The following is a 14,841-nucleotide window of genomic DNA, read 5'->3' as shown; positions in this document are numbered from 1 at the left end:
CCCCAGCGCCAAATGCCCAATGTCACTACTGCTCCCCGTGGGAAAACATGACCAGGGCTCTACGCTCCTGAAGAAGCGAAACACAGCTCAGTGGTAGAGCACCTGCTGAGCATGCGTGGGTCCCTGGTTTCATCCCCAGCACCATGGAAAAAAAAAAAAGGAAGAAACCAGCCAGGTGTGGGGGCACAAACTTGTAACCCCCCACTCTGGGAGGCCAGGCAGAACTGCAAGTTTGAGCCAAGCCTGGGCAATTTAGCAACTTTATGAGACTATTTCAAATTAAAAATTAAAAGGGCTAGGAATGTAGGTCAGTGTGAAGGCCATGGGTTTCCCCAGTTCTGAAAAAACCAAAACCAGATTTTAAAAAAATCAACAATGAAGTTTTAAAAGTGGTTTTCATCTCTCACATATGTACATTAATAAACCAACTTGTGCACACCTCTTTGCCATCAGTATAGTAAGCATCCATTTTCATCTCCCTTTTACACACACTGAGAAAGAATCATCCCCAGCTAATACCACCTTCAGCCTGGGTGCTGAACCTCAATGAAACCAACAACAACAAAAAGTTTCCCCATTTGGAGGAGCCAAAAATGTGGCTCCTCAGGCCTAAGGTCACTGGTTGGAGCAAGATGGGTGGATGCCAGGACTTCTAGATGGGACCCCTCCAGGGAGGCGGAGAAGGTGCCAGCTGGTTTGAGGCCATAGGCTGAGATGCCACATGTCCCAGCTGGCCACAGAGGAGGTGGCTGACCTGGGGAAGTGGTAACAGAGGCAGTTGGTGAGGGTGGCATTATCACCAAACTAAGCGCCTGCGTGAACAGAAGATAAAAAAGAAATTTTTTTATCTTTTAATGGCCACTTTTAATGTTCTGTACAAGGTGCTTTGCATATGACCGCAGCTGGGGAGGAGGAGGTGAGGCAAAACTCATCTGGGCCAATAGTTTAAGGATGTTCCTTGATCACCTGGATGGAAAAGGGGGTGGGGACAGAGACAGAGACACACAGACAGAAGACACACCATTTCGGAAAAAAAGATTCAATAAAACACATATTCCTTGATTTAGAAAGCAAAGCGTTGTTTTTACCTAAATGCAGCCTACCAGGCAGATCACTGAAGAGAAGTCCCCAAGACCCATCACTCGGCTAAGACACAGAGACAGGAGACGTGCATGCAGCAAGATGAGACAGGCTAGACTTAAGGCAGAACTTCCCAGCCACAAGGGCACAGATGTGTACACTCATTCCAGCATCACATATAACAACCACAAAAACACAAGCACAACTTTTCTATTAACACACAAGACTCAGTAAAAGAAGCCCGTCACAAAACATCACATCACGGAGTCCAATTATCCAAAAAGTCCAGGCTAAGCCAATCTATAGAGACAGAGTAGATTTGTGGTTGCCTAACACTTGGCTGGCAAAACATGGGGAGTGACTGCTAATGGGTATGGGGTTTCCTTTGTGGATGAGATGAAAATATTCTGATTCATCGTGATAAGGGCTACCCAACTCTGAATACACTAATGGTCACTGGATTAGGTGACTTGAAGTTGTGTGGTGCATGAACAGTATCTCAACAAATCACCACCAGGAGACTCAATTAAAAACCACTAGGAGAGATGAGCACGGGGGCACTATCTGTAATCCCAGCACTCTGAAAGGATGAAGCAGGAAGATGGCAGGTTCAAGCCTAGCTTGGGTAGCTGAGTGAGATCGTGGCTCAAAAACTACCACAGGCCCGGGGTTCAATACCTGGGATAGTACCGCCAATAAAACAAAAACAAAACCACAAAAAACCCACTATGAGCCTCACAGCAAGACTTAACACAGGCAGATGCACAAGACCAACTTGAAGTCCAAGCCGCCAGCAGTAGCTGGGAGTCCTCGCTAGGCTCTTCCTCCTCTCACCGAGTTTAGACCAAAGTCCTCATCTTGAAGGCTGAGCAGGGGTGTCCTCGTCAATCCAACCCCCGCCCACCCTGTGCCGGCCACACCAGGCTCCTGTAAATTTTTACACAAATGGAGACCACGCTGGTCCACAGGCCTCTGTGCCTGCTGTTCCCTGAGCTTCTCCTGCCAGCTCCTTCCCGTGCCGGTCACCTCCCCGAGTGGTCAGCCTGCCGCCCCACTGTGCCCTGGCCTGTTCTCTGCTGTTTTTCCTCCACAGTGCTTAATGGCACCTGAAAGCATCTTCGTTTCATTTGCTTTTTGTCTTTCTCTCCCTCTGGTCTTTACAAGGTTAGGGCTTTGCCTCTATCTTGATCACTCCTGTTTCTCCAAAAACCTCAAGGAGTGATGTTTCAGGTTGACTTGGTCCCTTAAAAATCCCATGTGGAAGCTCCGCTGTTCCCAGCACCTCAGAATGTGACTGTATTTAGAGACGGGGTCACTGCAGATGTACAAGGGGTGATCGAAATATATGAAGGCTTACATTTTAAAAATCAATTATAGTAAAAGACATTGCCATTAATCCCCCTTCAAAATACTCCCTCTCGCTTTAAACACACTTATCTCACGCTTCTTGCTAATTTCCTCTTTTGTGTTTTTACAAGATGCAATTAAAAAACATACGGTAAATGCTGCTGCCAAGTACCACCCAATGTAAGGCAGGATTGTGAAAAGATTACAGTGTTTCCTCATCCACCCTACCAGGCACCTGTGATAGCTGGCTCTTCCCCAAAATTAAAATGACTGAAAGGTAAACATTTTGAATTGATTCACTACATCAAGGTAGACACCACAGAGCACCTAGAGACACTTGCAAAAGAGGTTCAGAAAGTGGCAACAATGACGGGACGAGTGTTCAAAGTGATGGAATAGCTCGAAGAGGGAGTAATGACAATGTGTGTTTTACTGTGATACGTTTTTAGAAATTTAAATAGTCTCCCTATTTTCCAACCACACCTTGGACTTGTTAAGATGAGGTCATACTGCAACATCAACTGGTTCCCTTATAGGGGGGTTTGGAGATAGGAGGGCTGTGGTGGAGTAACTAAACGGTCACCTTCGAACGTCCAGCTGAAATGAATCAGTGTGGCCTGGGCATGGAGGATCCACCTGTGGATTGTTACCAATGGCCATAATAAGAGAAGTGGAGGGGAAAAGCATGGGCTGTTGACTTTCTATGAGAAGCTTGCTGTGGATGGTTTTCCTGATGCAAACTTGGCTGTTCTCATTGGAACAGGAGCTCGGGGCCTCACTGTTGCTGGAAATGGCTGCTGTTCTCGTCAGGGGAGCTCTGATCTTCACCATGAGCATCACTTCCTGGCTCCAGTGTGGATCCCTCAGCCTGGTGGTACAAATCCTTCATCCCACCAGTGCAGATTTTCTGGCTCCTACCACTGGCCTTTGGGCCCTCCAGGTGCAGATCCTCAATACAGACAAGCATGAGACATTGCCATGGGCTCTGGGCAACTGGCTGGACTCATGGAGGGCGCTGCCTTGGGCTCTGAGCCTTCAGCTGGACTCGTGTGAGACACTGCTGGGATCCAGGTCCTTGGCTGGATCCACTGGGCCTCTAGTGTGTGGCTAATGTCTTGCATTCCTCTGTATTTGACTCTTTGGGAAAATATCATAAAATAATCCTACAAATTATGTGTCCAGTATTAAATCTATTTCCTTGCAAAACCCTGACTACAACAGGGGCACACTGAAAACAACACCTCTAAAGAGGAAGGCAGACAGAGAGCTGGGGAAGGCCAGGTCAGGCCCGGGACAGATTCTTCCACACAGCCCTCACGAAGAGTGTCCCTCCCTGCCCACACCTTGATCTTGGACTGTGAGATAATAAATGTTTGTTGTTTATGTCACCCAGTCTGTGGGGCTATGTGAAAATAATACAAGTACTTAACACATAGAGTGGGTACTCAAAAAGTTCCTGAGTGATCAACAAATAAACGGCAAATAGCTCCTTTTTGGCAACCCCAGGGCCCTGTGGGCTGCCAGGCTGCACAACTCCAGGCCCTTCGCACAGAGCTTGGGAGTGAGTCTTGCCCATGGGAAGCCGTACAGCCTGGCCCTGTAGCCATGCCCGCAGAACAGTCCATCCGTGGCCTGTGTGGGACAAAGTGTGTCACAGGCACAGCCCAGGGGCTCAGCAAGTCTCTAAATGGCTCCTGCATGAGGCAGATTGGGTGAGGACAGGTGACCGCTCTTTTGAGCTACAGCTGGATCCAAAGCAGGGTCCCCTAGACAAAAGGCGTGGCCGTACAGAGTGCAGAGAAAGCACCACACGACATGTGCCGTCCATGTCAATACGAGCCACACCTCTCAGACAGAAGGTGAGTGGAGGAAGCTCTGATACCAGTGTGACCACGAGGGCACAGGGCAGCCTGAGAAGGCCGCAAACTCACCCCACTTGAACCGCTGGTGAGAGGCAGCAGGGTTCTTAGAAGTCCACCCTCCCCAGAAGCCTGCAAAGTGCCCCAGACCACCCGGCTTTCAGATTCCAGCCCGGCGGGGGGGCATCCCAGGCAAGGTGGCTGGGAACGGGCAGGTCTGCTGTGACCCACAGAGGCAGGGACAGCCATTCTCCCCAGGGCCCTAACAGTAACAGCCACCATTTACGGAATACTCAGGAAGGACTGGGCTCCTGCAGAAGGCTCTGTGTCCAATAGAAACTGAACTGTCAACCCCACACCAGGAAGCTGTTTCTGCCAGCACACTGCCTTATCAGAGAGCACACAGGCTGAGGGGTCTGCAGGACAAGCCTGAGGTCAAAGAGCTAGAGCAGCAGGTGGGATTTGAACCCAGGGCCAATGACCCAAGAACACAGGCTCAACCCTTGTGCTTCACCTGTCCTGAGTTTTACCATGCGTCCTTGCCCTGTGTCACTCTCTGCACAGAGGGATGATAATTATCACTGTCCCCATTTTTGCCAGCAGAGCCCCAAAGCTCATGGACCTAAAGCTATTTTTAGGAAAGCCTGGCTCCCGCCCTTAGGTCAGCTCTTGGGACCTGGGACCTGGCCTTAGGTTATGCAGGCCGCTCTCGTCCAGCTGCTTGTCCAGCTGGTCCCTGATGCCCGCATGAACCCCTCTGCCAAAGTGGCTGGTGGGAACATCCGAGAGGCACATGTGGCCTTGAGTCAGCACCCCACTGCCTTACCGTCATCCTCTGAGGCCTGCTCCTGCTCCGTGCTGGCATACGTGCGCAAGAACTCAGCGAAGGCCCCGTCCCGGGCCAGCAGCTCCTGGTAGGAGCCCATCTCTGAGATCTTGCCACCAGTCATGACGACAATGACATCCACCTGTGGCAAGTAGCTGATGCCATGTGTGACCAGGATCCGAGTCTGCAGAGCCAAGCAGACACCCAGTTACCCGTGGACAGCCTGACGGGGCACAAGGATGACAGAGGGAGGCATCACCACACTTGGGGCAGCAGCAGCACTCAGGCCTAAAGGCAGGACATGTAACCGTGACAGAAGCAGGCTGGGGCCTGAGCCTGTGTGCCGGGGTCTGCCCTGCACCAGGGGTCAGGCACAGAGCTGCAGAGCAGGGCGGTACAGAAGGGAACAAGATCAACAGACTCCAGGATGGAGAAGAAATGAACAGGAAAAAACTGCATGCTGGATGGGGCAAGCACAGCTGCAAAGGGAACCTGTGTGCTGGGACTTGGTGGGGGGTGTGAGTTTAATGGGGTGATGGGGAAGGCTAGGTGGGAACCACACATGTGTGGGAATGAACAGAAGAATGATTCACTTGCAAATCACTTGGCATACAATGGCCTGATTTTTTTTTTTTTTTGAAACGCTAACTGTCCTTGTCCCCATCTCCAAAAGCCTCTACAAAACCTGTGTGTGTGTATTTTTTTTTTTCACTTATTATTTTGGAGTGCTGAGAAGCAAAGGTACATGTTTTATCGGCGGATATGGAAGTCTGGGAAGACATTCATCCAGCTGTTAGCAGAAGTCAGCAAAGGCCTTCTCACAGGGCCAGAGATTCTAGACGGCCCTGGCCTCACAGCCCCTGTAGTTACCAGGCGGCAGCTCACCCCTGAGGCAGCCACAGGTGATACCTGAAGCATAGGTGGCTGCACCACATCCCAAGAAAGCCTGATTCATGGACAGTGATACTTACATTCAATACGATTTTGGCAGGTCACAAACCACTGTTTACATCTTCCCCCGCCAACTTTAAAAAACATGAAAACCACTCTTAGCTCACTGACCCTCTGCACTTAAGAAAGAAATGAGATGCAGGGATCCACAAACGTCTGTACAGATATATAAATGCACACAAATCTCCTTGTACTCTCTGATTCTGTTACCATGGGGTGTATTCCTTTGAAAATCTAAGAAATATTTAAGTGCTTTTTGCACTGATTGTTAATGGTGTGCACAGGGTTGCTCACAACAGGTAAAGTGCTACAATGCTGTCTATATAGATGGCTAAGACACGATAATCCTATCTAAAGTTTATACACAGCAGAATGACTCAAAACCCACACACAAATCTAAGTAGTAGGGCTATGCGTAACTGCTTTTGCTTTCTGTCAGCTTCAATACTCCTCCCTGGGCACGTGTTCTCCTACAGAAGTGGACTAGTGTCCCCTTCCCTCACTGTCCTCCCACCCCAAGCACAGGAACTACCTCCTACCTCATTAGGTGCCCTGGTGAATTTCATCCCACAACCTGCATCCCCTGGTCACCCCAGGCCCAGGAGTCACAGCAGGGTTTCCCTCCGGGGAGCCAGCCCCATGACTTAATTAGGAACAGAGGCCATCTTTGGGCAGTGAATTCAACTCAGCACCAAGGACTGACCCTCTAAAGACGAGCGCAAGGCGGCTGCCTGGGGAAGCATAAGAAATGTGTTCCAGTCCAGTTAAAAAAACAAATAAAACAAAGCCTAGGAAGTGGAGGACTCCTAAAGGGGCACATCCTGACTTAGCCACAGAGCAGGAAGGTTACAGCACCTTATTCTTTAGCATCCCTTTGGGGCCAATCACGTTTTCAAATATGTGCTTTCCCACATGGGCATCCACAGCGGAGAGGGGGTCATCGAAGAGGTAGATGTCTGCGTCACAGTAGACGGCCCGGGCCAGGCTCACACGCTGCTTCTGGCCCCCGGACAGGTTCACACCCTGGGAGACACAGCACAGGAGGTGTCCTGGGAAACCGAAGACCCGGGGAATGCAGAGAGCTACTGACAGAGCCGCTGCCGGGATGGGACACAGAGGAGCCGGCCCGATCACAGTGCGAGGCATCACAGGGCGGGCATGGTAGTAGTTCCGCCTTCCAGGACAGGTGGCTCAAAGCCACTGCCACCCTCAGTGGGGGACGCAGTGGATACCCACTGGGTTAGCCTGCTAGAACCCGAGATCCCTGGAAACCATTCATCCTGTCCAAGGAGCTGCAGATTTACCTCAATTAAAAGAAATCATTCACCCATTCAGAGAGCTGATGGAGCTGCGGGCTGTGACTGGAAACAGACAGGTGAGCTCTCTGCACTCTTGCTCTTCCAGAAGTGCTTGCAAGTGCTGCTCTGAATGGGCACTGGGGCAAGCAGACCAGGCCAGGCCAGGCCAGGGAGTGAGGACTGTGGGGCCAGGAGCATGGGGTGGGCTGGAGGGGCAGAGTGCAGGAAGCACAAAGAACAGCCATTTTTCAGAAGTAACCAAATGAATCAGATGCGTGCATGCCTGTAATCTCAGCTTCTTGGAGACTGGGGCAGGAGGAGCCCAAGATCAAAGCCAACCTGGGCAACTTAATGATTTAGCAAGATCTCGTCTCAAAATTAAGTGTCGCTTGCAGCAGAGCATCGCTGGGTTCATCCCCATTACCACACGCATGCACACATACATACGCAAGTGACAAAAGGGAGCAGGAAGAACAAGGACAAAGGGGCCTCCCTCTCTAACAGTGTCCGGCTGTGTGGCCTCAGGCAAGTCATTTAGCCTCTCTGGGCATCTTCCTTTCCTCAACCATTAAAGGGGAGTAACAAAAAAAATCCCATCTGGGGGAGCTGCCATGGAAATGAAATAGGAAAAATACTCAGCACAGGGCCTTGTGCAGAGCAGTGCCCCACACATTAGCTGTCACATGATCACCTTCGCTACTCGTCTCTTTTGGCAGGGACTGGACAGGTGAGACACCCCCAGCCCTGCACCCTGTATCAACCTCGCAGCCGTGTGACCGCGGCAGGGGACGCCCCTCCTGCGACCTGCTTTGTGTGTGTCGGGGCACTGCGCGCTGGCTTGGTTGTTCTCTTGCGCTTTTGCTGTTGCATGAGAGGAGCTTCCCCAGGGCAGCTGCTGGGCCCCAGGAAGAGCCCACGTCACGTGGACTGAGTTCTGCGGAAATAAGCACGGAGCACAGCTGCCCTCCCAGGGGAGCCAGCCCGGATCACAGCCCACAAAACAGGGCCGACGTGTCCAGCACTGTTCGCCACCGAGACTGGGACGGTCTGCTCCAGGGCCAGAGCTGCCTGATCCAGGGGCCTGGTGCGAATGCCGTACCGACCTTCTCGCCAATCTCGGTCCGGTCCCCACTGGGCAGGATTTCCAAGTCTGGGAGGAGGGCACAGGCCTCGACGACAGACTTGTAGTATCGTTCCTGCAGCTGGCGCCCAAAGAGGATGTTTTCTCGGAGAGAGTCGTTCTGAATCCAGGCCTGTTGGGGGACATAGGCCACCGAGCCCTACATGACAGGTGCAGAAGGGGGTGAGACAGAGAGACTCAGTGAACGAGAGAGCAGCCCACATACCACTTGCCAAAAGAATCCTACTGCGCATGACGTTTTCATTACAGCCACTGCTTCAACAGAGGGAAAGCGAGTCACACAGAGCCCATCTGAGGTCAATCACTGACTCCAACATCAGGAATTAGCTGAAATCCTGCTGGGCGTGGGGGTGCACTCCTGCCATGCCAGCACTCAGGAAGCTGAGACAGGAGGATACTACAAAGTCAAAGGTCAGCCTGAACTATACAGCAAGACCTTGTCTCAAACAACAAATCAAAATGAAACAAAACAGAGCTGAACTCCTGATGCTGAAAGTGTAGTTATGTATTTAGCATTTACAGACTACCCATGACAGTGAACAAAAGCCTGCCTGCAGACACTGGGCATCTCTCACGGGGCCAAAAGAACCATCTGAGTAGTGGGACATGCTACGGGATAAAAACATACAAGGCCTTTAAAAAAAGGTCCTTTAATTCCTGGTGTGGGGTGTATGCCTGTCATCCCAACCCTCCAGAACAGTGGTGGTAAACCATGGCACATGTGCTGCTTGTTACCGCTGAAAACCCTATAAGGTTCATCATCACTGCTCTAGAAGGCTGAGTCAGGAGGATGGCAAGTTCAAAGCAAGCCTTGGCAATTAATGAGACTTTATCACAGAAAGGGAAGAGAAGGGGAGAGGAGGGGAGGGAAGAAGGCAGGCAGGCAGGCAGGCAGGGGATGTGTGCAGCTCAGTGTGAAGGCCCTGGGTTCAACCCCTGTACTACAACAAAAAGAAAACAGGCCTTTAAACAAAGTGCCGACTTAATTTGGGGCTTTGGGGGAGGAGCCCTCCAGGACGTTCTCCCAGTGAGATTTAAGCGAAGACTTTGATAGCAAAATGGCTCACGGCAAAGGGTGTTTTGTTCTTATTTTCACATGCCTGAAGGCGTGAAGAGTGGTATGATGAGGCTAGGGATAGGGCTCAAAGTATTTCTTTTATGGGTTTCAGTAATAAAAAAAACACCCAGGCTGTGAAAAGAACTTGTTCTGAACAAGTCAGAACGGCAAAGGATCAGAGTCTCACAAAGAAGGGAGAAAAACACTGAGGTCAAAGAAGCAGGGCTGGAGACAAGAAGGCTTGGCATAGTGAAGACACAGGAAGGTTGGTGGCAGGGATGTGGGCGGAGCCCGCGAGGAGCAGACAGGCAGGAAAGGCGGGGGTGGGGGCACAGGGCCGACTCACACGGGGCTGGTGGCCAGAGGGACTCACCATTAGCACAAGGGGAAACCACCTTAAGAGAAGACTCTTAAGGAAGTTTGAGGGGACAAAGCTGGGAAGGGAAACCAGGGACCCTGACTCCTGATCTAAATCCCCAGATAAATGGCCAAACTGCTGGCTCTAATACTTTTTTTTTTTTTTAACCACTATGTGGTTCAGGCTGGTCTTGAACTCTGCGTAGCCCAATCTGGCTTCCAACTCAAAGCGATCCTCCTGTCTCTGTGTCCCAAGTGCTGGGATTACAGGTGTGCACCACCACACCCAGCCTTAATATTCTTAACTTATAAGGGATCAAATGTCAGAATATCGAACGCTCAGATAATGGCACAAGCCATACCAACAAAAAAACATTTACCTGAAAAAAAAAAATCTTTCCCAAAGGTCCACAGTGCTGGGATTGGAGGGACCTAACAATGAAAGAGAAGGTAAAGTGGATCCTCCTGTGGCAGTGAATTTTCTTTCATTACTCCAGCTCACACTGTGCATTATCTTGCTTTATAACTTGTGTTTGAAAGCTATTATAGAACAATTCTTAGAACAACAACTAAACGGGCCAGGGATTTAGCTCAGTGGTTGTACCACCTGCCTTGCAAGCACAAGGTCCTGAGTTCAATTCCTGGTACAAAAACAAACAAACAGCTAAATACCACTGACTTGGACCCAATGACCGTAATCTTTGCTTTCAAAAAGGCACCATATAATGGACCAAGAAAAGATTCTGCCTCAAATGAGAACAGTGGCATAAGCTATCACTTTCCAGGGTTGACACCATGAGACAACGAAGTGGGTCTTGGATAGAAAAACAAAGAAGTCCGGGCAACCATAGCTGCAACACGCTGGTTAAATAAAGTTAAGTTCTTTCAACTTGCAAAACTTCTTAGAGCCTTTACTTTGCTAGTGTTTAAGTTTCCAAGAGGGATGAAGGGAGAGGTGAAGTGTTTCCCAAGATGTAGGAGCCGTGGGCCCTTTATTCCAGAAACAGCCAGCAAGAGGAAAACACCGCATGCTGCACTGCAGAGGATGCTGGTGTCCGGTTATTTCTATACCAGGAGAGGCCTTTGGGGGAGCAGATAATGTGCAAGACAGGCTCTTGATTTCTAGCAGGACTTATTTGTACAGGAGCCTCTTAAGCTCTCTCTCAAGAAATTTCAACTTAGCTCAAAGTACTCTACTTAAAAGCAATAAAGCCCTACTGTTCTATCAGCTCCACGTTAAGATTTCAATAAACACTCAGAATTTAAGTTGCTCCCTCAGAAACGATCCTCTAAGAAAATATTCCAACCACATAAACCAACATTTCACAGTTTTGTTTTGGAGAGTACAGTGGTGCATACTGGTAATCCCAGCACTCTAGGGCGGCAAGTTTGAGCCCAGGCTGGGAAACTCAGCAAACCCTGTCTTCAAATAAAATAACAGAAAAGGACAGGAGATGTAGCTCTGGGCAGAAGTAGTGGGTTCAATCCCCAGGATGGGGATTTGTGCTTGTAAGAAGAGAATCACAGAGACCCGTAAAGAGAAAGAACAAACCAGAAGACTCACGTGCAGAGACCACAGATGGACAGGGAGGAGAGACTGGGCGGGGAGGACAGAGCGAACCTCAGGGTAGCCGTGTGCTCTCCACACTTACTGACGGCCTACCCTGTTCTAGGAGCTGGGATGCAGCAGGGAGCGACTAACATCCTACTGTCTGGGATGCCGAGGAGTGTGTGTGGGAGGAATGGACAGAAACTCTGTCACTCTCACTTCATGCTCAGTCCTCGACCTCCCCCTGCAGCCACCCCCAACGCCCTGTCCTACCTTGAGAGTCACGTGCCCCTCCAGCTTGTCCATCTCTGCCAAGAGCGCCGAGAGCAGAGACGATTTTCCGCAGCCCACCTGGCCTACCACAGCCACCAAGGCGCCTTCTGCGACGGAGAAGGTGATGCTGGAAAGAGAGTGCACCTGCTTCAAGCCCCAGGGGACAGAGGTAGCAGGGGGTGGACACAAGGGGGTGGTCAAGGGCATTTGGGGCCTCAAAAGTCCTTCCACCGTTTCTGTGGCTGAGCTGAGCTCAGTGAGTCTCCAGGCTGGGGGGCGGGGCGTGTACATCAGGTGTGAGGCAGGTGCCAGGTGTGTGCCGGGATGAAATGCATCTGGGGAGGGGACGTCAAGAGCCATATCATACCCACAGCTGAACAGAGGGATATCGGGTTTGTAAGCCAGGTGGCAGCCAGGCCTGGGAAGACCTTAAGGGACACAGTGCTAAGACACCTGCTCTTTGCCAATTGGGAGCCACCAAATGGCCGAAGGGAAGAGAGACATGAATTGACCCAAGCAGAGTTTCAGAAAGACACCTCCACAGACGTTGTCCTTTGATACAGATTCAGCCAAGCGAGATAAAGGCTCACTGCTAAACTAAGCAGACCAGCAGCACAGGAGGGCGCACAGCCTTGGCCGCTCACTGAGACAGTGCAGTGAGGCCAGGGTCCGCCCCCGAGAGGGTGGCCTGGCAGAGCTCAGTGCGCCCCTAGGCTGACTGCTGTCACTGCTGCTGCTCTAACTTCACTGGGTCAGCAGAGACGCTGGTAGTTTCAGATTCATATTTTCTCTCTCTCCTGCCGGAGACTGAGCCCAGGGCTTTGTGTATGCCGAACACACACCCTGCCACTGACTATCCACCCCCAGCCCCCCAACACTAGTAATCTTGTGCTCATCAACAGTTCCAGTCTCATGACCCTGCTGCCAGGGGGCGTGGCCCGTGCTAGGTGGAGAAAGGGTTACAGGCCCCAGGGCACAGGAAGCCAGGGAAGCTGCACCTGTCACTGTCCAGGTGAGACTGGAATACTGTCCTAGGCTGGGGGAGGGAAGGGATGAATATACAAAGGATTTCAGGGCTCCAGGGGGGCAGAGTGACTGGAAGAGGAAGCCTATGAGACAGGAAGGAGGGACAGAAGGGGCCCCAGATACAGATTAGCTGTCCACGACAAACGGAAAAGTCACAAACCAGACAGGACTTAAATTAGACATAAGCAAGAACTTCCCAGACATGCATTCCCACCAAGAATTTCCAACAGAGGTAAAAAATAGATGGGACTCTGTTCTCTGAACAGTTTGTCCCCTGGCTTGATAAAATACAGCAGTAATTTGGCCACTCGGTCTTTGGCCATTTTCTGGGACTCTCCTACGAAGGCCCGAGCAAACTGTGAAGCAAGAGTGAGATGGATGTGATAATCCATCCATCTGTAATCCCAGCACTCTGGGAGGCTCAAACAGAAGGATCACAAGTTCAAACCCAACCCAGTCAACTTAGGGACTTAGTAAGACCCTGTCTCAATATAAAAAATAAAAAGGGCTGGAGATGAAGCTTACTGCAAAGGCCCTGGGTTCAATCCCAAGGTGGGGGGTAGAAAAAGAGGGAGGGAGGAAGGCAGAAAGGAAGGGAGGAAGGAAGATGCATACTGGTCACCCAGGGAGCAAGGCCAATTCCCTGGACACAGTACAAGGGGGAAGACAAGGACTGCAGTGGGCAGGGTTCAGGCGGGAAGGTGTTGAAAAACGGCCAATCAGGTAAAGAGGGCCATGAAAAGAACACAGGACAATTCTATCCTAACCAGAAACATGGTGGCAGATGATACCACAACCGTGGGCTTCACCCGGTCACCAGCAAGCCCAAGCCCTACAGGCATACTGATTGGCTCTGGAAGGAGCACCCACTCTGGACCAATAGGGGGCAGGCAGCCTCCCATTACTCAGACACACCGATTGGTTCAGGGAGGAGCATGGGACCTGGATGAGGCAATAGGAGGTAGGCAGCCTCCTGCCCAGTACGCCTGGAATTGCAGATTCTGCCACCCCACAGAAGAGGAAGTCAGAAATGAAGCACAGGGGGAAGCTGAATGAACCATGGTCTGTCAGAATTCTCATAGCTGAGACACTGGATTACACTATACCTGAAAGTGGAGCATCTCAGTTATAAGAGTCAAAAAATCCTGTGTTGCCTAGCTGTGCACAGTTCCTGTCACTTACACTCAGGGCAACCCTCTGTGCTAGGCACCTTCTTGTCTGCTCCTCACAACAGCCCATGAGTGCGACTAGACCTGATTTCCAGATGAAATGGGGCTCAGAAATGCAAAGAGATCTGCTCAGGGATACAGAAGTGGAGAACAGCTAGAATTTGAATCCAGGTTTGCCTGGAGTCCCACAGCCTTCTCCATGCTATGCGTGGCGCCCTGGCTTACCCATTCAGCGTGGGGGCTTCGCCTCTGGCCCATGTGAACGTGGCATTCTTCACAGTGACGCTGTTAGTTCCCCCAGCTGGAAAGCACCAGAGACAACACGTCAGGCACGGATGGAGCAGAAAGTACTGAGTGTGAGCAAACTGCTCTTTTCTGTTGTCCCTCATCAAGTGGTTCAACCTCAGGTTAAACCGGAAGCTAATGGCTCTGGGCCTTATCTGGTGACATCAGCCACAGTTCCTCACCAAGAACAGCCATCTGCAGTTTTGGTGGTGGCCTCAGACCCAGAAAGCAACTGCAAACCGCAAGAGGGTTGGACGTGTGGGACCGGAGTCTGTGCTGCCAGACACAGCTCAGAGAGGCCTGTGGTGCAGGGGCCCACACAGGGTGCTCAGTGCAGCTCCAGGAGGGCTGAGTGGCAGCCAAGGCCAACAGGGAGAGGGGACCAAGCAGTGCCCATATGCACATTTCTGCCACGCCAGGGCGGCCCCACACGTGGAGGCTTCGCTCACATTCAAAATGGGGTCTCTTACTCCTCAACTGCTGGGTTCTGCCTCAGCCTCTCAACGCTTCTCGCTGTGTCCCGTCCCGCTTTCCAGTCCTACCACCCCACACACCTCCTGGAAGGTCAGTCTTTTCCAGAGAGCGGTCACAATAAATGACAGGAGCAGGTTGTGAACAGGAAG

At 51.1% G+C, this 14,841-nt stretch overlaps 1 protein-coding gene across 5 annotated transcripts in view; it reads right to left on the bottom strand.

Annotated features, from left to right (window-relative positions):
• Abcc1 (ATP binding cassette subfamily C member 1) overlaps positions 1 to 14,841 on the bottom strand; it is a 134,944-nt gene that overhangs the window by 29,165 nt on the left and 90,938 nt on the right. For 3 of the 5 annotated variants that reach the window (XM_033758457.1, XM_010610766.3, XM_033758460.1), the window contains 5 exons: positions 14,159 to 14,234; positions 11,739 to 11,865; positions 8,465 to 8,641; positions 6,919 to 7,086; positions 5,113 to 5,296 (listed from right to left, as the gene is read on the bottom strand). In XM_033758457.1, coding sequence (XP_033614348.1) covers positions 5,113 to 5,296; positions 6,919 to 7,086; positions 8,465 to 8,641; positions 11,739 to 11,865; positions 14,159 to 14,234 — 732 coding nt within the window. The remainder of the gene's footprint in view (positions 1 to 5,112; positions 5,297 to 6,918; positions 7,087 to 8,464; positions 8,642 to 11,738; positions 11,866 to 14,158; positions 14,235 to 14,841) is intronic. The other 2 variants (XM_033758458.1, XM_033758459.1) reach the window with 1 other exon arrangement.

Source organism: Fukomys damarensis, unplaced genomic scaffold (assembly GCF_012274545.1).
Source record: "Fukomys damarensis isolate Sample0158 unplaced genomic scaffold, DMR_v1.0_HiC HiC_scaffold_34, whole genome shotgun sequence".
Lineage (NCBI taxonomy): Eukaryota > Metazoa > Chordata > Mammalia > Rodentia > Bathyergidae > Fukomys > Fukomys damarensis.
The sequence above is the reverse complement of the archived record's forward strand: the minus strand, read 5'-3'. Positions and strand labels throughout refer to the sequence as shown.